Source organism: Lissotriton vulgaris, chromosome 9 (assembly GCF_964263255.1).
Source record: "Lissotriton vulgaris chromosome 9, aLisVul1.2, whole genome shotgun sequence".
NCBI lineage: Eukaryota > Metazoa > Chordata > Amphibia > Caudata > Salamandridae > Lissotriton > Lissotriton vulgaris.
Genome location: NC_141697.1, coordinates 1215316776 through 1215335616, shown reverse-complemented (window position 1 = coordinate 1215335616; position 18841 = coordinate 1215316776). Strand labels below are relative to the sequence as shown.

General features: G+C 45.1%; 1 protein-coding gene across 1 annotated transcript in view; it reads left to right on the top strand.

Annotated features, from left to right (window-relative positions):
• Positions 1–953: 953 nt before the first annotated feature.
• The window catches only part of LOC147693068 (solute carrier family 26 member 6-like), a 166860-nt gene continuing 148972 nt past the window's right edge, over positions 954–18841 (top strand). The window contains exons 1-2 of the mRNA XM_086939576.1: positions 954–1188; positions 1660–1799. Coding sequence (XP_086795702.1) covers positions 1055–1188; positions 1660–1799 — 274 coding nt within the window. The 5' untranslated portion in view covers positions 954–1054. The remainder of the gene's footprint in view (positions 1189–1659; positions 1800–18841) is intronic.

The window sequence follows — 18841 nt, the reverse complement described above, 5'->3', positions numbered from 1 at the left end:
ATTTGTGGTGTACTAGCCAGCACATTAGGTACTGGGTGTTGTGGGTTCTCTTAGGCAGGTTGAGGATCAGTCTGGCAGCTGAATTCTCAATAGTCTGCTTTGAAGTATGCATTTCTCTGTGTGCTTGTATGTGCATTTGTGTTTATGTTTGCTGAGTTGTGTCTGTATGTGGATATGGGGTTGTGAGATCATGTTTTTCCATGTGTTTTTTTATGATGGTGCTCGTAGTCCTGTCTGCTCCTTTGTCTACATGTGTGTATCTCAATGGATCAATGCATATGTGTACCTGTGTGCTTTGGTGTGACTGGGCATGCATGTGTACTCATTTGTCAATGCATTCCTCTCTGTGTATGTCTGTGATTAAGTTCTCATGTGGGGCCCTGTATGCCTCTGTTATTGTGCATGTGAGCCTGTGAGCAGTTGTGCCTCTTTGTGCTTTTGTGTGTGTGTATAATATCCCTGTCTATGTGTGCCATTAAGCATGTGCATGCATCTGTGTGTCCATGTGCCTATGTTATTTGTGTGACTGTGTGCTTGAGCGTCTCTGTGCGCTTCTTCAATTATGCATGTGTGCCTCTCTGTGTTGCAGAACGGTCGAGAGAAGCGGTCTGTTATGTGAGTGAAGGATGTCTATGCACTGTAGCACTCAGACAGCCTGAGGGAGGAATTGTTTAACCATTTGCCAGGGCATTTGAGGGCATGCTGCTGATCCTGCCTATTGACAATGGTTTGCTTTGTGTTGTAATATCTGGTTATCTTATGGCAAAAATGTTTTGCTATTATGCATTCAAGAAGGAATGGGATAGCTCATAGAAGCCGCTTTCAAGCACGTAAGACGCCACATAGGACATGAAGAGTAGGGCAAATGTTAAAGAATTTGCAGGGACTTTGACTTCAAATTAAAACTGTTTTGTTGAAGAGTTGAAGCATTTGCAGTGACTTGTCTTCTTCTTCCTAGACTACAGAAGGGATAAGGAGAAGCTTGGAGCCAGTAATAGGAAGGAAGCGTTGAATCCCCTTCTCCAAGTTGACCATTGTCCTTGTCAAATCCACCATGCCAGAGGAGAACCCCTCATGGAAGCACCAGGGAACACGTTGCGGACTGAGCGAAGCGGATCTTGAGTTGATTGCCCCAAAACGGCAGCCAGAAGAGGTGCCCCTATGGAGCAGGGCGAGGCGGAAGATCAGGTAGGGGCCAAAGATTGAGGTGGAACCTCATGTGGTCAGAGCTGCCCATGCCCCGGTTTCAGTAAAAATACGGCAGCTCTGAGTGTGTTGAGCTGCCCATCATGGGCCGGTATTACACATGTTGGTGCCTCTGAAAGAAGAGTGTGGCTGGGGCCGTACCAGATACACGTTGGGAAAGCGGAATCATTCTCTACATGTTAGCGAGTCTAAAAGTCCAATATGGCTCAGATAAAGGAAAAGTACATAGGAGGGAGATTTGCATTGTGAAATGCTTCATTTTTAGTATTTGGGACTACATGTCCCAATACAGTTTCCCATAGACACAGACTGGGAAAAGCCCTTTGATACATCTGGTCCTTCATCCCAAGAAATGGCAGCTATTTTAACAGCAAAAGTAACCAATGAAGGCCTTGTTTGACTTATCTGCCTTTCTGGTCTTCGAACTCAGACAGTTTTTTTGTTTATTTATAGATGTTCTGGACCAGTTGCCAAATCCCTGCTTTACAAATGTATCCCGATCCTGTTCTGGTTGCCTCGCTATCCCATCAGGGATTTCCTTGTGGGAGATATTGTGTCTGGACTCAGCGTTGGCATCCTTCAGTTACCCCAAGGTAGAGCTGGCTTCTCTTATATTTTGTACTGTTGGGAGTGTTGTGTCTGTATTCTCATTCACTAAGGCATTCTTTGTGTCAGATGCTCGCAGCCAAGGACCAGCCTCACAGAGATCATAGTGAGGAGGAACCAATGGGAACGAAGTACAACTTCTTTCACTTCTGAGGATGAACAAGTTCATCTTCAGTTTACATGTTTCTCTCACTTCCAGCACCTTTTTAATTTTGAATAATTCATACCTCTTTTTTGATGTCTGTGCTCGGTGGTCTGATTGACTGCCTTTATCAATATTTAGACATTCAATTGTGGATTTCATAGCTCACTAAAATGCACCTGCTGCAATGGATTTTTCACTTGAGCAAACATAAAAGTATATAAAAGAGTGAACATTTATAGATCTCAAAAATGGGCCATGTGCCTCCTTGATATCAGGCATTAGTTACTTAGGCAGTAGAGAAGATGGCAGGACCTGACAGAGATCTGGAAACCCCTGGTTGACTTAAAACCTGAGGCTTCCTTAACCCATACAGCTGTGACAGCCCTGATAGAAGGTCTGAGTGTCATTAACCGATATGGCTGCTGTGGAGAAGTACTTTCTCTGTGCCGGGCCTGAAGGACTGAGATATGTCATGGGCTTCTCTCTAGATGTAGCTTTTTAGCCACTATGTTAAGGACCCAGGGCTGATTTTGAAGAAATATTTCTGGGGTAGAATGCTACTAAGCTTTTGCGGAGACCGCAGGGCATTAAGGGTTGGAAGTAAAACATTTGCCGGGTTGCTTTTATCTTCTGATCCAGGCATGGGCAATACGGCTCATCACATGTTGTCTTCCTAAAAAGGTTAATACTAAAGTAGAATACAAAAATGTATTTTATAATGTATATAAAAAAGAGATTGAGAGACACGTTTTGTGCTCAAATTTCTTGAAGCAGAACCCCAGTTTGATTGTATTGCCATGGGAGTCTCCATTTAAATATTTTCTGAGAATATTGTTGCATTTTGTGCCTTACAATCCAAATACACCTCTATTTTTTGACCTGTGCTTACTTGGTGGTCTGAAATCGGTTGCATCATTGTATTGTTTGTCTTACTTGTTCTTTGAAATCTAGGATAACCATTAACTCTGGACATTAATTCTATTTTGATAGATTTTGAGTAAATTTATCTCATGTGGATGACCTGCAAAGCTTTCTGTGACCCAGCCATCCTGGAGCTATGTGTAATCATCCCTGGCACACTGCAGCTCACCCAACTTAATATGTTCCTTGGTTTAAATTTCCAATGTTGGAAAATATGAAGTGCATCTGCAGAAGTACTTATGCATCATACTTTTCCATCTAGAAGTTATTTGTTTATTCTCTGTGCCCTTCGTATATTTGTGTGTGCCCCGCTCCCATTAATGTTAACTAGTCTCTGTATTGTCTATTAACTTGAATTCTAGAGGTGTGTTCTTTTACTTTTACATAAAAGAACTACCACCCGCCGTTGTGGTCATGGAGAAGAAGGGCTTGTCTACAGAACGATTGTGCAGCATTGCATGATCCTCTTTCTAAGGACTATTATGGCCCAGGCTTAGAAATTTGTATTTATTTATTTTAAAAAAAATTGTATTGATCCATGAAGCCATAAAAAACACAGTAAATACATTTCAATTTCTACAATTAATGGTTAAAGCCCAGAAAAGGTTCTACACAAAAAAGATAAGCAAAAAAGAAAAAGCAATGCTAGCATACTGCATGTATTTAGTAGAACACTTTACACATATTAAAGTGCTTGGTGCAGTATGTAAAAGTGCAATATGCAATTATATAATACCATAATTTCTTAAACTACTTAATTTATTTCTTTAACATTTCAATCACTCTTATAGGAGATCACAGGTCCCCAAATATCTCTACCTAACTTCCTCCTTTGAGCCCCCTTTATTGCATATATGCTGTATTCGAGAATAAAGATGGAAAAAAATCTTGCCCTCCATATCTCAAATGTCGGGGCATCCTTATGTAGCCACATTGATGCCACACACAGCTGGGCTATAGCTGTAAAAAGGAAAATCAGATATTGATGTCTATATGCCAGCTGATCACACCCATCTCCCTCAGAAACCCCCAATAACACATGGGATGCAGTAAGTTTGATCGAGGCCCCAAGCAGTTCAGCCAAAAATATTTCTCCAACATTGTCATGGACATCTTGTACACATCAGTTGGTTCACCTTCCCCATTAACAACTGAAATGAGATCCATACTATCGTAAATATTCCGTCCCTCAACACCTAAATTGTGGAGAAGAATTGCTTGTTTTCTAAATGCTGAGAATTTTTCACAGCCAATTACTACAATGTAGGAGTCAAATAAATTCCTCCATCTTTTCCAAGGGAGAATTGGTTCGCCCTTCTTCGATAGGAAAGCTGGAGGTTGAGACATGCTTGTTGTTGCCGCTATGGTAGAAGAAAATTATAAAGAAAATTCAAAAATAATGCAAATACAATATATATACAAAATACAATACTCAAATATCCGGCAATCGTATTAATGTGAAAGAAACAATGGCAGGTAACAACACGGTTAATAAAACCATACATCAACTCTCAAAGATGAATGCCAGAAAATTAGAGATAAAACAGTGTTCTAAAAAAAAGCAGTGCTTATTGGCGTCATCATCCCTATTTGTATACCATAAAACTCCACTACCTTCTGTGTAGTTAATTTCCAAGAAGAGTTATTAATTTACATGGGCAAAAAAAAACCAAGTTAAAATAAGTAAGGTAGTCACCGTTGTCGCAAAGGCCCCAAAAAAATCGCTGTCCTAAATGCTTGTACACTGCGCTGTCTCCCAGCTGGCAGTAATAAATTCTTCCAAACTCTTGTGATGTGATCGTTGAGGTTTGCACTACTGATGAGGTCGCTGTTGACAATGTTCCGTGCGTCTGTTACGCGCATTGCTTGCTGACGTGTCACGTTTATTTGCCAGTACTGCCGTTTAAATCTAACCGCGCTGAACCTGCTTCCACTGAGGCGGTGACGTGCAGACAATGGCTGGAGCTCGCGCAACCCTCAAACGCGCAGATCAACAAATTGCCAGTGAGTGTTTTTAAAAGATAACACCTGAGTGTCTTTCGTGTTAAGGAGGTCGCAAGCACACAAAACTTTAAATATTCACTTCCACCTTGTGTTAGTAAAATCAACCACACATTGCCGCTGGTGCCATCATAGCACTTCTATCATGTAATCACCGTGCACAGCACTCCGACGCTGGTGCAATCAAGACACACTCTCTCTAAACAGCCTACCACTGACCTTCGGTACCAGAAAGTACCAAAGAGTTCCAATGTTGCGTCGTAGTCCATTTCCGGTCCAGTCTTGTGTAGAGATGACACGATACCGGTAAGTAGTAAAGCCTTTATTATGCATATATGGTAATACCTGACACCAAAGGTACGTCTGACAGCAAGTGCCTAAGGCGAGCAACTGTCATACCAACTGTCAGCCTGCCGGTGGTCAGGTAGAACACCCTGACGTCATAATGCACCGGCAGGCAGCGCGTGCAGAGAACATGCTGCGCGTGCAATGAGGACTGACCAATAGATTAAGTAAACACAACACATCTCCCTTCCTAAACAACTAGGGAGCCAATGGATGACGTGAGTGGTTGCAGATGGGAACAGAAGAACCCGCAGCTAATCACAAACGTAATCTTGTAATTTAGCTGGCGGCTTAACTACTCTTCCATATCGGCTTACATTTGGTTCATCCTCACAACTAACGTCCTGTGACGTAACATCTTCATATACAGAATCATCGGAATCTGACCCACTATCACTGTTGGTCAGACACCTGTACTCTTCTAATGTTACCTTGCTCAGGCCACTACTACTGTCTTCCAACCATGATGTATCTGAATTGTTCTCACTCTCAGAAAACACCTCGTTTGTACCAAGAGATACAACGTTGGTACCCTCTGGTAGAGACTCCTCAACTCCAACACGGTCCAGAATCCAATCGTAGTTCTGAGAACAGGCAACTTCGTTGTCTTCCAGATCAGATTTGTAATCACACTCTCCTCCTCCCTCCTTGCATAAAGACAAAGCAGAAAAATGCCATGACTTTCCATCGCTCAAAAGGGCTGAATTGCAAAACACTTTTTTCACTTCCATTGGTTGAGAGTATTGTTTTTTTCCCTTTCTGGTGATCCTAGTATTTTTTACTCTCACAAAGTCACCTTCTTTGATGTTAACTCTTTTACTAGCATGTTTACTGTCATAGTACTTTTTACTTATGGTTTGCGACCTCTTTACATTCTCCTGTATTTCCTCCGGAGACCACATCACTCTTTCTGTCTTGGCCCAACTTATATTATCCTTTGTGATTGGTGTCCTTCCTCTCAAAAGCACAAAAGGACTGGTGCCTGTAGATACACATGGTGTAACTCGGAATGACCAAAGATTCTTTATTATTTGTTTCCTCCATGACATATTATTTTGGTTTGCCAGTTGGATTATTCCCTTAATCACCCGATTAAATCTCTCTACAGCACCATTTCCAGCCGGATGGTAAACAGACGTAGTTTTGTGCTCAATTCCATGTTTCTTCAGAAACCCCTTGAACTCTTTTGAAATGAACTGTGGCCCATTGTCCGATACAATGCATTTTGGGAGTCCCTCTCTTAGGAAAAGTTTGCGCAAAAACCCCACGACACTTTTCGCATCAGCATCCTGCACCACTTCTACCTCTGGCCACTTTGAGAAATGGTCTACAAGAACAATCAGATACAACAGTTCATCTTTTTCTCTGATTGGACCACACAAATCTATACCCAGTCTGACCCATGGCATGTTAGGACAAGACAGTGGTTGCAGGGGTGGTCTCAATGTTTGTTTTGTCTTATCCGAATTTTCACAGGCAGTACAATTTCTTACACTTCTTTCAATGTCCAAATCACACCCTGGCCACCAGTATGAATTTCTTACTCTGCTCTTGGTTTTACCAATTCCAAGGTGCCCTTCATGGCAAATGTCTAGGAGTTTTGAACGTAAATCACTAGGTGGAACCACCTTCCCACTCCTTAAAATCAGGTCATTTTCCACAGACAGTTCATTTCTAAGTTCCCAAAAAGGACGTAATTGAGCCTGTATTTTCCTCTTGTCAGGCCAGCCCATCCTTATGTATTTCTTCACCTCAAGTAAAGTCTCATCTTTTTCCATCTTATCAGTCCACTCCTCTACAGAGATACACTGCACTTCATCCAGAACGTTTGCTATACAAAAAGTGTCTATACCTGGAACCTGTTCTTCATCATAAGGTAGAGGTAAACGGCTTAGACAGTCCGCCACCTTGTTTCTCACCCCCGGAAGGTATTCAACCTCATAGTTGTACTCTAACATTTTCATGGAAATTCTAGACAATCTGCGGGAAGCAACTTGGAGACCCTTTGTGGACAGCACTTTTACCAAAGGTTTGTGATCGCTTCTAAGGGTGATGTTGTATCCCCAAATGTATTGTCTGAAGTGGTTGAGTGCCCACGCACATGCTAGTGCCTCCCTCTCAATTACAGAATACCTCACCTCAGTAGGCGTGATTGATCGAGAGGCAAAAGCAATGGTAACTTCTTTACCTTCTCCATTGACCTGCGAAAGTACCGCGCCCAACCCCTTGTTGCTCGCATCTGTAGTAACTATGCTTTTCAGTGAGGGGTTGAACCCTTGAAGAGGTGGGGCACCACAAATATCTTCTTTTATCCTTCTAAAAGCCTCTTCACACATCGCATTCCACTCAAATTTATTCTTTTGCTTAATGAGTTCCCTTAAATGCAAGGTTTTGGAAGAGAAGTTCTTTACAAACTTAGCATAGAATTCAGATAAGCCCAAGAATGCTCTGACCTCATCCTTATTCTTGGGTGAAGGTGCATCCCTAATCGCTGCCAGAAGCTCTTCTTTAGGTCTTATACCACTTCCATCAATTTCATGCCCTAAATAGGTGACTTTATTAGCAGCAAATTTGCATTTACGCAGATCTGCCGTAAGCCCATGCTGTTCCAGCAACCCCAGGACTCTGTTTAGTTTGGCATCATGTTCACCTCTGCTTTTGCCTGTTACCATGATGTCATCTTGGAAAATCAATAGATTTCTTTCACCTTTGAAGAGTTCACTCATCAACCTTTGGAACATGGCCGCAGCAGAGGCCAGCCCAAACGGTACTCTTTTGAATCTAAAACACCCCAGCGGGGTCACGAATGTTGTAAGACTTCTGCTTTTTGGATGCAATGCCACCTGGTGGTAAGCAGAGCTCAGGCCAATTGTAGAGAACCATTTTGCACCATTTGTAAGGGACAGCATCTCGCTAATCTTTGGCAAGGGAAATTGATCTATTAAGATGTTTTTATTAAGATCGCGTAGATCAATGCATAGACGAAGCTTGCCATTAGGCTTCTTCGCGACCACCAAAGGCGAAACCCACTCTGCCGATTCCACTGGTTCAATGATGCCCTCCCTCTGTAACTTTTTTAGTTCATTCTCCACTTCACCAATGATAGAAAATGGTATGTTCCTAGACTTGTGTATGCAGGGTATGGCGTCCCTCTTAAGTTTGATTTCGTGGACGAAACCTTTAAGCTTCCCAATGTTCTCCGAAAATACCCCAGGAAACCTCTTCTTGTAGAAATTGTTACATTCTTCTTCTGTTTGCAAAATGAGGACAGGATCTGGACTGTTAGGGTCAAGAATGATACCTAATTCTCCCTGATCCATCCATCCTAACACGGATGGACCAACCTTGGAGATGTACAGTTTGCCAAATGCTTGTCGGGATTTAAATTTGAACTCAAGCTCCCTGTAACCTAACATTTCTATGGGTTGATAATTGAATGATTTGGGAAAAACATCCGGTTTCATCAATTTCTTCCCTATTACAGGTACAAATTTCTCCATCCATACTTCCTCATTCACTATAGTATATGGCGAGCCCGAATCTGCCACAATAGACATATCCACCCCACCAATATTCATGTCACAGATAGGTTTCTTTTTTTTGTTTCCCCCATCTTCTACATTTAGCACAAATAAGTTCATATCATTTTCATCTGAAGATGTAAGTCTCTCTTCTTCTTCTGAGATTACTGCTTTTACATTTCTATTGTTCTTTTGCTTCTTAGGACACATAACACCAAAATGTCCCACCATACTGCAATTAGAACACTTTTGTCTCACTGCAGGACAAGACCTGTCATTTGCTAAATGGTATCTACTTCCGCATCTATAACACCTCCTCTCATCTGATAGTTTACCTTTATGGCTAGAATCTTTACTTTTTTCATATCCAGAACTTGGTTTACTACATCTTTTCTTAGAACTTATGACTTTTGCTACAGTAGATTTATCCTCAGCAGAGGATTTTTCCTCTAGTAATACAGCCTTAGCACATCTTCCCGTTAATTCAGTACATTTCACAATTTCAACTACTTCTTCTAAAGGTAGTTCACCTTTCGCCCACAATTTTTCTTGTACATGTTTATTTGAGGATCTCATAACGACCTGGTCACGAATCAGTTCGTCATGTAGTGCCCCAAATCTACAGGTAAGTGCCAAGTTTTTCAACGCAGCAACATAATCTTCAATAGATTCTTCTTGTGCTTGCTTGCGTTGAAAAAATTTGAATCGGTTAACCGAAATAGAGATAGTGGGCTTGAAATACATGGTCAAATCTTCTAATGCATTATTATATACATCTCCAGGCCTAGTTTTCTTATTTATGCTATTATATATTTTCATTGCCTTTGCTCCTAAACAGTGAAGTAGGATTTTCTTTTTCTTTTCTGGGGTCAACTCCTCTTCCCCTTCAAAAGTGGACAAATAATTTTCAAAATACTCCCTCCACTCCTCCCATTTGAGTGCGTCATCACCAGTAGAGGGTATGAAGGGTTGTGGCGGTGATAGATTCCATACATTTCCTGTAGCCATAATGTGTCAATACTCTTCCAGATAAAGATAGTGGAGGAATAATATATATACAATCTTTTGCAAATGTAACAAACCCCTGGACACTTCCAAAAACTGAAGAATATATCTTTTCCCTTTTTTTAGTGGTGGTTTAGATAACCAGTAATTTCCTGTAAGTTTATTTTCTTTCTCTACTGAGCAGCGTCTATTTTTGTATTATCACACATAGATGTGCGTGTCTTCGATAGGATAACACGCCACTACTCTCTTGTAAATAATATTCAGGTGATATTCCTTTCAAACCGCTCTCCGATGAAAGAAAAGCCCCTTTCTTTTTCAGTGTTTTGGTGTGCGTATCACCCGCAGATGACACACACGATAAATCATTCCTCAAAATGGCCGCCGACGTCGCCTCACGCTGCGTTCCAGTGACGTAAGAAACCAATCTGACAGGAATTTCTCCTCACGGCCGTCTGTGTTGATGCGCAGGAATGCGGAACTCGCATTGACTTCAACACACGAAGACACAGCTATTCGTCTGCCCCTCCACCACACCGACTCCGACTGTGCCACGCCGTCTCAGCCAGTGAAAGCAGACAAACTCCTCACAAAATCTGCTACTCAGTCACAACCGGCACCCGGCAAGAGGGTAGTGAGCACACCTGACCTCAATTCGTCGACCGTGTACCACGAAAATCACAGAGAAATCCTCTAATCCTCCAAACTTCTCACCATATTCATTTTTACCGGAGAACTGTGATTCCTCATTCGCACACAGGGCAAAACATCAATAGGGTAATACTTGCTCACCCATCCTTATCCGCTGTGCTTCACCTTATCCAGGCTGAAGATTTGAATGAAGGAAATCAGATGTTACTCTCGTGGCAGTAACGCTGCTATGCGTTTATCTTCTCCTCATTAGTCTCACTCGTCGGAAGGTCAGCAGATTACTTTTACGGTACCGCCAGGTAATTCTCCTTCAAAAAGGAATTCCAACGATGTGGTTGCCATCCAAAACGTACCCCAACGCCGACTTTAAATTTTCTTCCACGTGGGTTCCTGGTGTCAGGTTCTCCGCCTCGTCGCCACTTGTAGAGATGACACGATACCGGTAAGTAGTAAAGCCTTTATTATGCATATATGGTAATACCTGACACCAAAGGTACGTTTGACAGCAAGTGCCTAAGGCGAGCAACTGTCATACCAACTGTCAGCCTGCCGGTGGTCAGGTAGAACACCCTGACGTCATAATGCACCGGCAGGCAGCGCGTGCAGAGAACATGCTGCGCGTGCAATGAGGACTGAGCAATAGATTAAGTAAACACAACATCTTGCTTAGCAAACTTAAAAATATATAAAATAGCGTGGGTCTTCACAGTCCAAAAGAAGTTATCAAATAGGGGAGTTGATGCTGAAAATGCCTGTCCCCAATCAGGCAAAGACTCCTCGTCGCAGTGTAAAAATAAAGCCTTCTTCACTGGAATTAGTGTAAGAATAAATATATTTAATCACGTAACGACAGTAAACCATACAGCACCAACTGCCCGGTAAGATGCTCAGCCCTGGAATGAGTGATTCACAGAATTGCTTGCCTCACTGCATTCCATGACATAGTAAAGTTCTCAACATAGATTATAACACCAAGCTCCTCATAGGCTATAAAAGCTAGTGTGCTCTGGGGATTGCCCAGAATTTGTCTATATAAGGTGTTTTCGAAAGTTTGCGGAATCGAGGCATCCTCATAATCCCATATGTCCCTCCCATAAGATGCAGCTGAAAGACTCTTTGACTTGAAACATTTTATTGGAACAGGACTTGTAACCCAGTCTGGTGGAGAATTCATAGATAGAAGAGATGGACCTGAACATAGAAAGTTTCTTGATAGATAGTCCAAGGACCACACACCCCATGTTCAAAGTAGAGCCTGAGGTAAGGAATCACAGAGATGTTCAAAACCTCACTACCGGCAACAAAATAAGTGTTGGTTTTAGTAGACTTAGGGCAAGCCACAATGTTGTGTTTCTTTTTAGAATTGATCAATATATCCAAAGAGGTCATGAATACCTCAAAAGACTGCAATAGGTGCTTTGAAACGGTGGCGGTACAGGCTAACAGGACTGCATCATCGGCATACAGTGAGGAAAGAATTGGTCTGCCGTCGGAATTGTGCAAGTCACTAGCATCCTGAAAGAGGACCGACTCAAGATGATTAATGTGGCAACCTTGTCTACCCCCCTTTTTACCTCAAAACTGGCAGTGCACTGATCATTTGGACCACATCTAACAATAGCTGACAAAGTCTTGAGCAAGTCACTTAGGAATAGGACTATGTTGGTATCCCCTTCGATTAAAACCAACAGGGGCCAAAGTTTGGATTTGTTTACTCGATTGAAAGTGGATCAGAGATCCATAAAGGCCTTGTGAAGTGTCCCCCACTTTGCTAGCACATATTTGTTAAAAAGCAAATGGAGTTTTAAACACTAGTCAAGGGTACAAGTGAGTTGTGTCAGCAGCACCTGTCCCACAACCCTAACTCCTGAGTGTATTACAGAAATTGGATGATAACAAAGAGGGTCTCCTTTATCCCCTTTGTAAAACAAGCACAATAAAACTGATTTTATGTTTAAAGTATTTTATTGAATGAGTACAGAGAAAGAAAAAATAAACATACAGGCAGAAATGACTGCGCAATATGCCGGGGGGCTTCCCCAGATGAGTGCGTCATTCACTAAGTCCGTTCAGCACAGCCCCTTCAGCTTAGATTCAGAAAATGTAATTATAATACAAAACAAAGATAGTGCAATCCCTCCGTACTCTTTCCTATTTTGCAGAACTACCCCCCCAACTCCCTCGCCCTCCCCAATCCCTCCCGTCCCCTACCCACCCCATCCAGAGCTTGGCCCGCCTTCTGTGTCATGTCCATAACGCTGCCCGTCGGCACCGACCATGCCCAAATAGTGAGTCCTTAAGCAGTGGGGGCCAATGGCGGTGTGAGTCTCAGTAATCGGAGGTACCTTGGACATGTGAGCTCTCTAAATTCCGTAGTTAGTAGTGCATGAAATGGTTGCCACAATTCCTCAAATTGTTCCACCTCCCCAGCTACCATAAGTGATAGTTTTTCCATACCCAGGACATGCCACAATCTATGAAGCCAACCAGTGGCGGAGGGGATGACATGCGCACTTCTGCCTGCTCGCATGCCCATTAGAAGAGCGAAACCTCGCTCTCTAATGGGCAGGCGGGCAGAAAGCAACCATGCCCTGTGTCAATCCTGGTGCTGCTCCTGCGCCAGGATTGGCTGAGGACGGAGGGTGGGATAACGGTTTCCGCTCCAGTGAGAAGGCGCCAACTTGCCAAGGTCCCAGAAGATTCGGCGCTGACCGGCGGTCAGGTAAGTTTTCTTTCTTTATTCTACTAATTCCCCGCACGAAGCAACTGGTTCCACTAGAGCGGAAGATGAAAAGTCTGCACAGGAAGATAAGAATTCAAAAGGACGAGAACGGGGTTCCTTGGCTGTAGCTGTTGTCTGTGCCACTTGGCGATTTGTATGGCCCCAGAAAGCTTGAAACTTTGGATTTCAGCAGACTGCAGTTTCACGAAAGATCATGGGAGCATCTCTTCGTGTTGAACGAGAACATCAAAAAAGGCTTTGATCAGTTTCTTATCCTGCAGCAAGTCAGGTCTTAGCAATGTGCTTAACGGACAGAAAAAAAACTTGTTTATGGCACAAACTGAGCAGAACCAGGGCAACCTTGAGGTTTTAAAGGAGCCTTTACTGTGGCAACATAGGAGAACGAGGGTTAAAACCAAAAAGAATGGTATGCCAAATGGAGAGTCCATAGTTACCCTCTGGTGCTTCTGCTTCATTCTGTGTTCCTTAAATTAAGGTCTACGTTTTTTTAGTGTGGAACCCCAAGGTGACATTAACCACGGCCGCAGTGGCCTATATGTACAAAAGTGCATTTTATTTGTTTTTCTTTAGCAGTGCGATTGTGTGCGTGCTTCTGTGCGTGTGCCTCCCAATGTTTTTTATGGCTGATCCGCTGACGGCAGCGAAAGGCCAAATAAAGCGAATGGTTTGCCTAACTGGCGACTGTTGAATTAATTGGCAATACGCGATACAATATTTAACTTTGGCTTCCTGACTTCGAGAAGGGCACAGAACTCCTTTTCAGCGCCATTATTTCACGAGCTTGTGTGTCCTGCCGCTCGGCTGCTTTTCCCGCTGTTTGCTGTGCTTGGTCATTTGATTGCAGGTTTGGATTCATCTACGACTCCCTTGCTGAGTGAGCAGGCGGCTGTCTGATTGGCTACTCCTTGGCGTAACTGTGTTAAAATATCCTATTCCAGCTGTAACACCTGTTTTACAAGAGGCTTGGTTTTGTCTGACATAATATGGAACATTGTAATTCGTTATCAGGTGTGGGGCTTGGGCGGCTAATCTACCATCTCATAATAAACTCCACGACCTCCGCTATAAATCTAAAAAAAAATGGGACTTTGTTTGCAGTTTCGTTTTGAACACTTTCAAACGTTTTGCTATCTGTGTTGGCAGTGCTGTGAAATTTGTTGTTACCATCGTGGTAGATTTCAACTTGAGAAAAGTATATTCTGCTCTGCTTTCTTGTGGAAATGTAAAGTCTCTTAATGACCTTGAATTTGGTTATGATAATTTTTATGGACAGCCTCTGAAACTGTTTAGGATTAAAATGTCATCTGTTATGGATTTTCTGTGACTGCTGGAAACCAAGGGCTGCAGTTAGTGAAAAAATGTGAAGATCTGCAGGGCATGCTACATGTAGTGTTTTGATAAAGGGAAGAAAAGGGTTATGACAACCATGCCAGATGTCCACAATAATAAGCACAGCCACTTACAATGGGCTGGTAAACATCCAAGCAATAAATGTGTATGTTATACTATTACGGTCAATGAGTAATACGAGTTGTAGCTGGTTGTAATTTATTTACTGCGTTGTGATATACTATTCTGTAAAGAAGTGTGTGTTCAAATCTTTTCTACATTGCAGCATTGTTGGGGTGGTGTTAATGGATATGAGGATATTGTTCCAAATACTGGGTGCAGAGATGGAAAATGCCTGCTGTGCTGTCTTGTTTTTTGCTTTTTAAACTTCTTAGTTTTCAGTCTGATAGTATCCTGTAGGACCCCCCGCACCCTACCCCCAGCCCTTCTTATTTGTCGCGCTTGCATGCTTCTCTATACATCACAAACTTTTACGCCCACCACTTCAAAATGTCACCAGCCGCCACTGCCTGTCAGCCAACTCCCTCACCTGTGACTGTGACGCCCAGTGCCTCACCTGACAATAGCGCATCCTGTCCGATTCAGACAGCCGGTAATCCTCTTTGAGTCTCCGAAAAGGAAGGACCCCATCCGTATCATACAATTGTGAGAGCGCCCTACATCCGGCTGTGCGCCAATGCGTAAAGGCTCCTGGTTCCAACCCTGGTGTAAAGTCTGGGTTGTCCACTATTGTCGTAAACGGGGAGGGGAACGTAGTGAGCTCGTGGACCCTGTAGGTGGCGTCCCAAACTTTCAGTGGGACCTGCATAACAAAGGACGCGTAAAGATTAGGAGGGCGGTGAGCCCTACGCAGAAAAGGCACCTCCTGTAGCGGGCCACCTGCGACCGCCTGGTCCTGGAAGAGCCAAGGCTTGTCCGACTCCCATTTACTCCACTCCACCAGATACCGCAATTGCGCCGCTTGAAAATACTTGCGCAGATCCGGAACACCCAGTCCCCCCGACTCAGGAGCCAGCGTCGAGAGAACTCTTTTAAGTCGTGGTTTGCGGCCTTGCCAAATGAAACGGGCCAGGTCCGCCTGAGTTTGCTGGATCCACCCCTTAGGCGGCTGGAGTGGCAGTGCCCGGAACAGGTACAGAACCTGGGGAAGGATTGTCATCTTGACCGCCGCCACTCTGCCAAGCCAGGATATCATGCCCTTGCCCCATCTCCCCAGCTCCTCCCTGATCTTCTTACTTAAAGCCTCATAATTAGCTCTGACTGTGGCCGGCAATGTGGGCACCAACAGTATACCCAAGTACTGTACTTGGTGTGATGACCAGTGCATAGGGAAGAGCCCCTGTAGCTCCGATCGAGTGGCAGCCGTTAGGGAGAGATCTAATGCCACCGACTTCCCCATGTTCATTCGGAATCCAGCCACCGACGAGAAAGCCTCTAGTTCGCTAATACACGCGGGGAGAGCTCGCCTCGGGTGGTCCAGGGAGAATATCACGTCATCTGCATAAAGGCTGACCGTATGGACGTATCCACCCATTTTTACGCCTGTCGCGTCCGGGTTCTGGCGTATTCTCTGAGCGAACGGTTCCATATACAGAGCGAAGAGAAGCGGGGACAGCGGGCAGCCTTGTCTGGTGCCCCTCTCGATGTTAAATCCCTGGGAGTTACAACCGTTCACCCGTACCACCGCTGTTGGGAACCTATAGCAATTGAATACCATAGAGCGGAACTTTTCTCCAATCCCCATTTTCTCTAACACTTTTTCTAAGTAAAGCCAGTGCACCCGGTCAAACGCCTTCTCGGCGTCGACAGATAACAGCATTCGCTCCCCCGGAATTCGGGAGGCTTTCTCCAAGATGTGTACTATTCGTTTGGTGTTATCCACCGTCTGCCTCCCAGGTACGAAGCCTGCCTGGTCCGACTCCACCAGTCCCGGCAGGTGGAGCGCCAATCTAGCCGCAAGGACCCCCGTATATAATTTGAGATCAACATTGAGGAGAGAGATCGGCCGATACGAGCTACATTTGGTCCGATCCTTTCCTTGTTTAGGAATGACTGACACCGTCGCCTGTAGAAGATGGGATGGAATAGCTCCCGAGGCGGAGAACGAATTAAAGAGTCTGGCTAGAATGGGCGCCAGCGTGGCACTGAATGTCTTATAGAAGAGCGTGGAGTACCCGTCGGGGCCCGGGGCCTTGCCATGCTTGAGTCTGGAGATGGCTGTAATCACCTCCTCGACCCGGATTTCTCTCTCCAAATACTCCGCCTGTGCCGGTTCCAAAGATGGGAGGGTGATCGTATCTAAGTAATCCTCCGCGTTTCCCTCCTCCAGGAGGTCCTCCGTATATAGCTTGGCATAGAATCGCCGGAAGGCCTCGGCTATCTGAGCATCGTCCGAAACCGTCACTCCTTCCCTAACCTCAATCTCTTTCACTCGGCGACATTGGTGCGACTCTCTTAGTTTATTCGCTAGAAGTCGGCCGCACCTGTCCCCTCCCGTGTAATACGCGTGCCGCAACCTCAGCGCCGCATATTCGGCCCTATCCATGTCCAACGCTGACAGGAGTTTCCTCGCTGCCTTCAACTGCCTCCAAATTTAGGGGCCCCCATACGGTGAAGCACCTGTTCAAGTTCATGGACCTTTTGCGTCAGTTCGTCTCGTTTTTGACGCCGTTCCCTATTCTCTCCAGAGGAGATTGCAATTAATTCACCTCTCAAGACTGCCTTAAGCGCTGCCCACTGATTTGCTAGCGAGGTATCTCCATTGTCCTTATGAGACTGATATTCTTTGATCGACTCCGTTATGCGTGTCACCACTGGTTTCTTATGCAAGAGAGTATCTCTGAGTCGCCACACCCCGCGAGGAGCCTGCGTCGGCGGCAGCGTGAAGACTCCCGAGACCAGTGCATGATCTGATAGAGAGAGGACCCCAATTTCAGAAGCCGTGGCCAAGTCACAGACTGGGCCAGGGACTATAATGTGGTCTTCCCTTGCGTAAGTTTTGTGTGCATGAGAATAGTAGGAATAGTCTCTGTCTGTGGGGTGAAATCGGCGCCATAGATCGTGAAGATCGAGATCCGCCAATTGGGCCTTTCCAGTTTACGACAGTTCCCCCGTCTGTGGGTAACGTTGTGTTGCTCTGTCCATAGAGGAATCGAGCCCCATGTTCAGGTCCCCTCCTATAATGATGTGTCTGTCTGGGGACGCTGTTATGTCCACCAGCGCAGACTGAAGGAAGCGTTCCTGGTGGTCATTCGGGCTGTATACCGTCCCTATAGTAAGCATCAGTGACCCCAGTTTGAACCTGTACGCCAAAAGCCTCCCTTTCTGTTCCGTGAGTTTGTGGAGAACCTCCCCCCGAAAGGACTCACACACCAGGATTGCAACCCCTGCCGTTTTGGAGGTGTTCGAGGAAAAAAACTGTGTGGGGAACTTGCGTGTGCGCATCCTATGGCAATCACACGGCAGTAAATGAATCTGCTGCAGAAGGCAGATATCCGCCTGTGTACCCTCCAATAGAGACAGGACTGCTCTTCTTTTAACCGGATTGTTGAGCCCCTTAACATTCAGGGTCACCACCTTAAGGGTCGCCATAAGTAATCAAACCAAAGCGGCAAGAGCAATTGATCAATATCTGTAAGTGGCAAATCTTGGGCCAGAGTAGCCCGGGAGCCCCCTTCAGGGCAGCGTGAACGCACCAAGAGCACTGGATGGACCCCCCCTCCCTACCCACAACCACCTCCCAACTCCCCCTCCCTGCTCCCCAAACCCCTCCAGAAACTCCCCAACAACCTCCCACCTCCCCCACCCCCACAAACCACAACCGACCCAACCCCAACAACTCCCTTCTTCCCCCCCCTCTCCCAGGCGGGCCCGAGGACCCATTGTCCCAGTCCAGTCCGGAACGGACAAGTCTGCGGAAAGGTATTCAAGTGGACGTCCGGCCACTACCCACTCACCCGCCACCCCCCTCCCCCGGACCACCAAACCTGCTACTCCAGTAATGCTGCATCGATCTCCCCCCAGAGTCCTTTTAAGCTGTCAAAGCGACCTCGCTAGCTGCAGTGCACCGGTCCACCTCCTGAATTGCCTCAGCCATGTCCGCTCTGATGGTGGGCGAGTCCGGCCGCGCTGAGGACACAGAGGGTCGCCTTCTTGGCACTGATTGCCAACCATCCCTGGTGGTGCGACGTCTACGTGGAGTGGGCACAACGTCGTCCGTCGCGGTGATCCCCAAGACGCCACAGGTATCTTGCAGAGAGCGAAGTTGGTGGAGCGTTCCATTCCACCTAAAGATGAGCCGGAAAGGGTTGGCCCCAGGAATATTGCGTGTTGTGGTCCCTCAAGAAA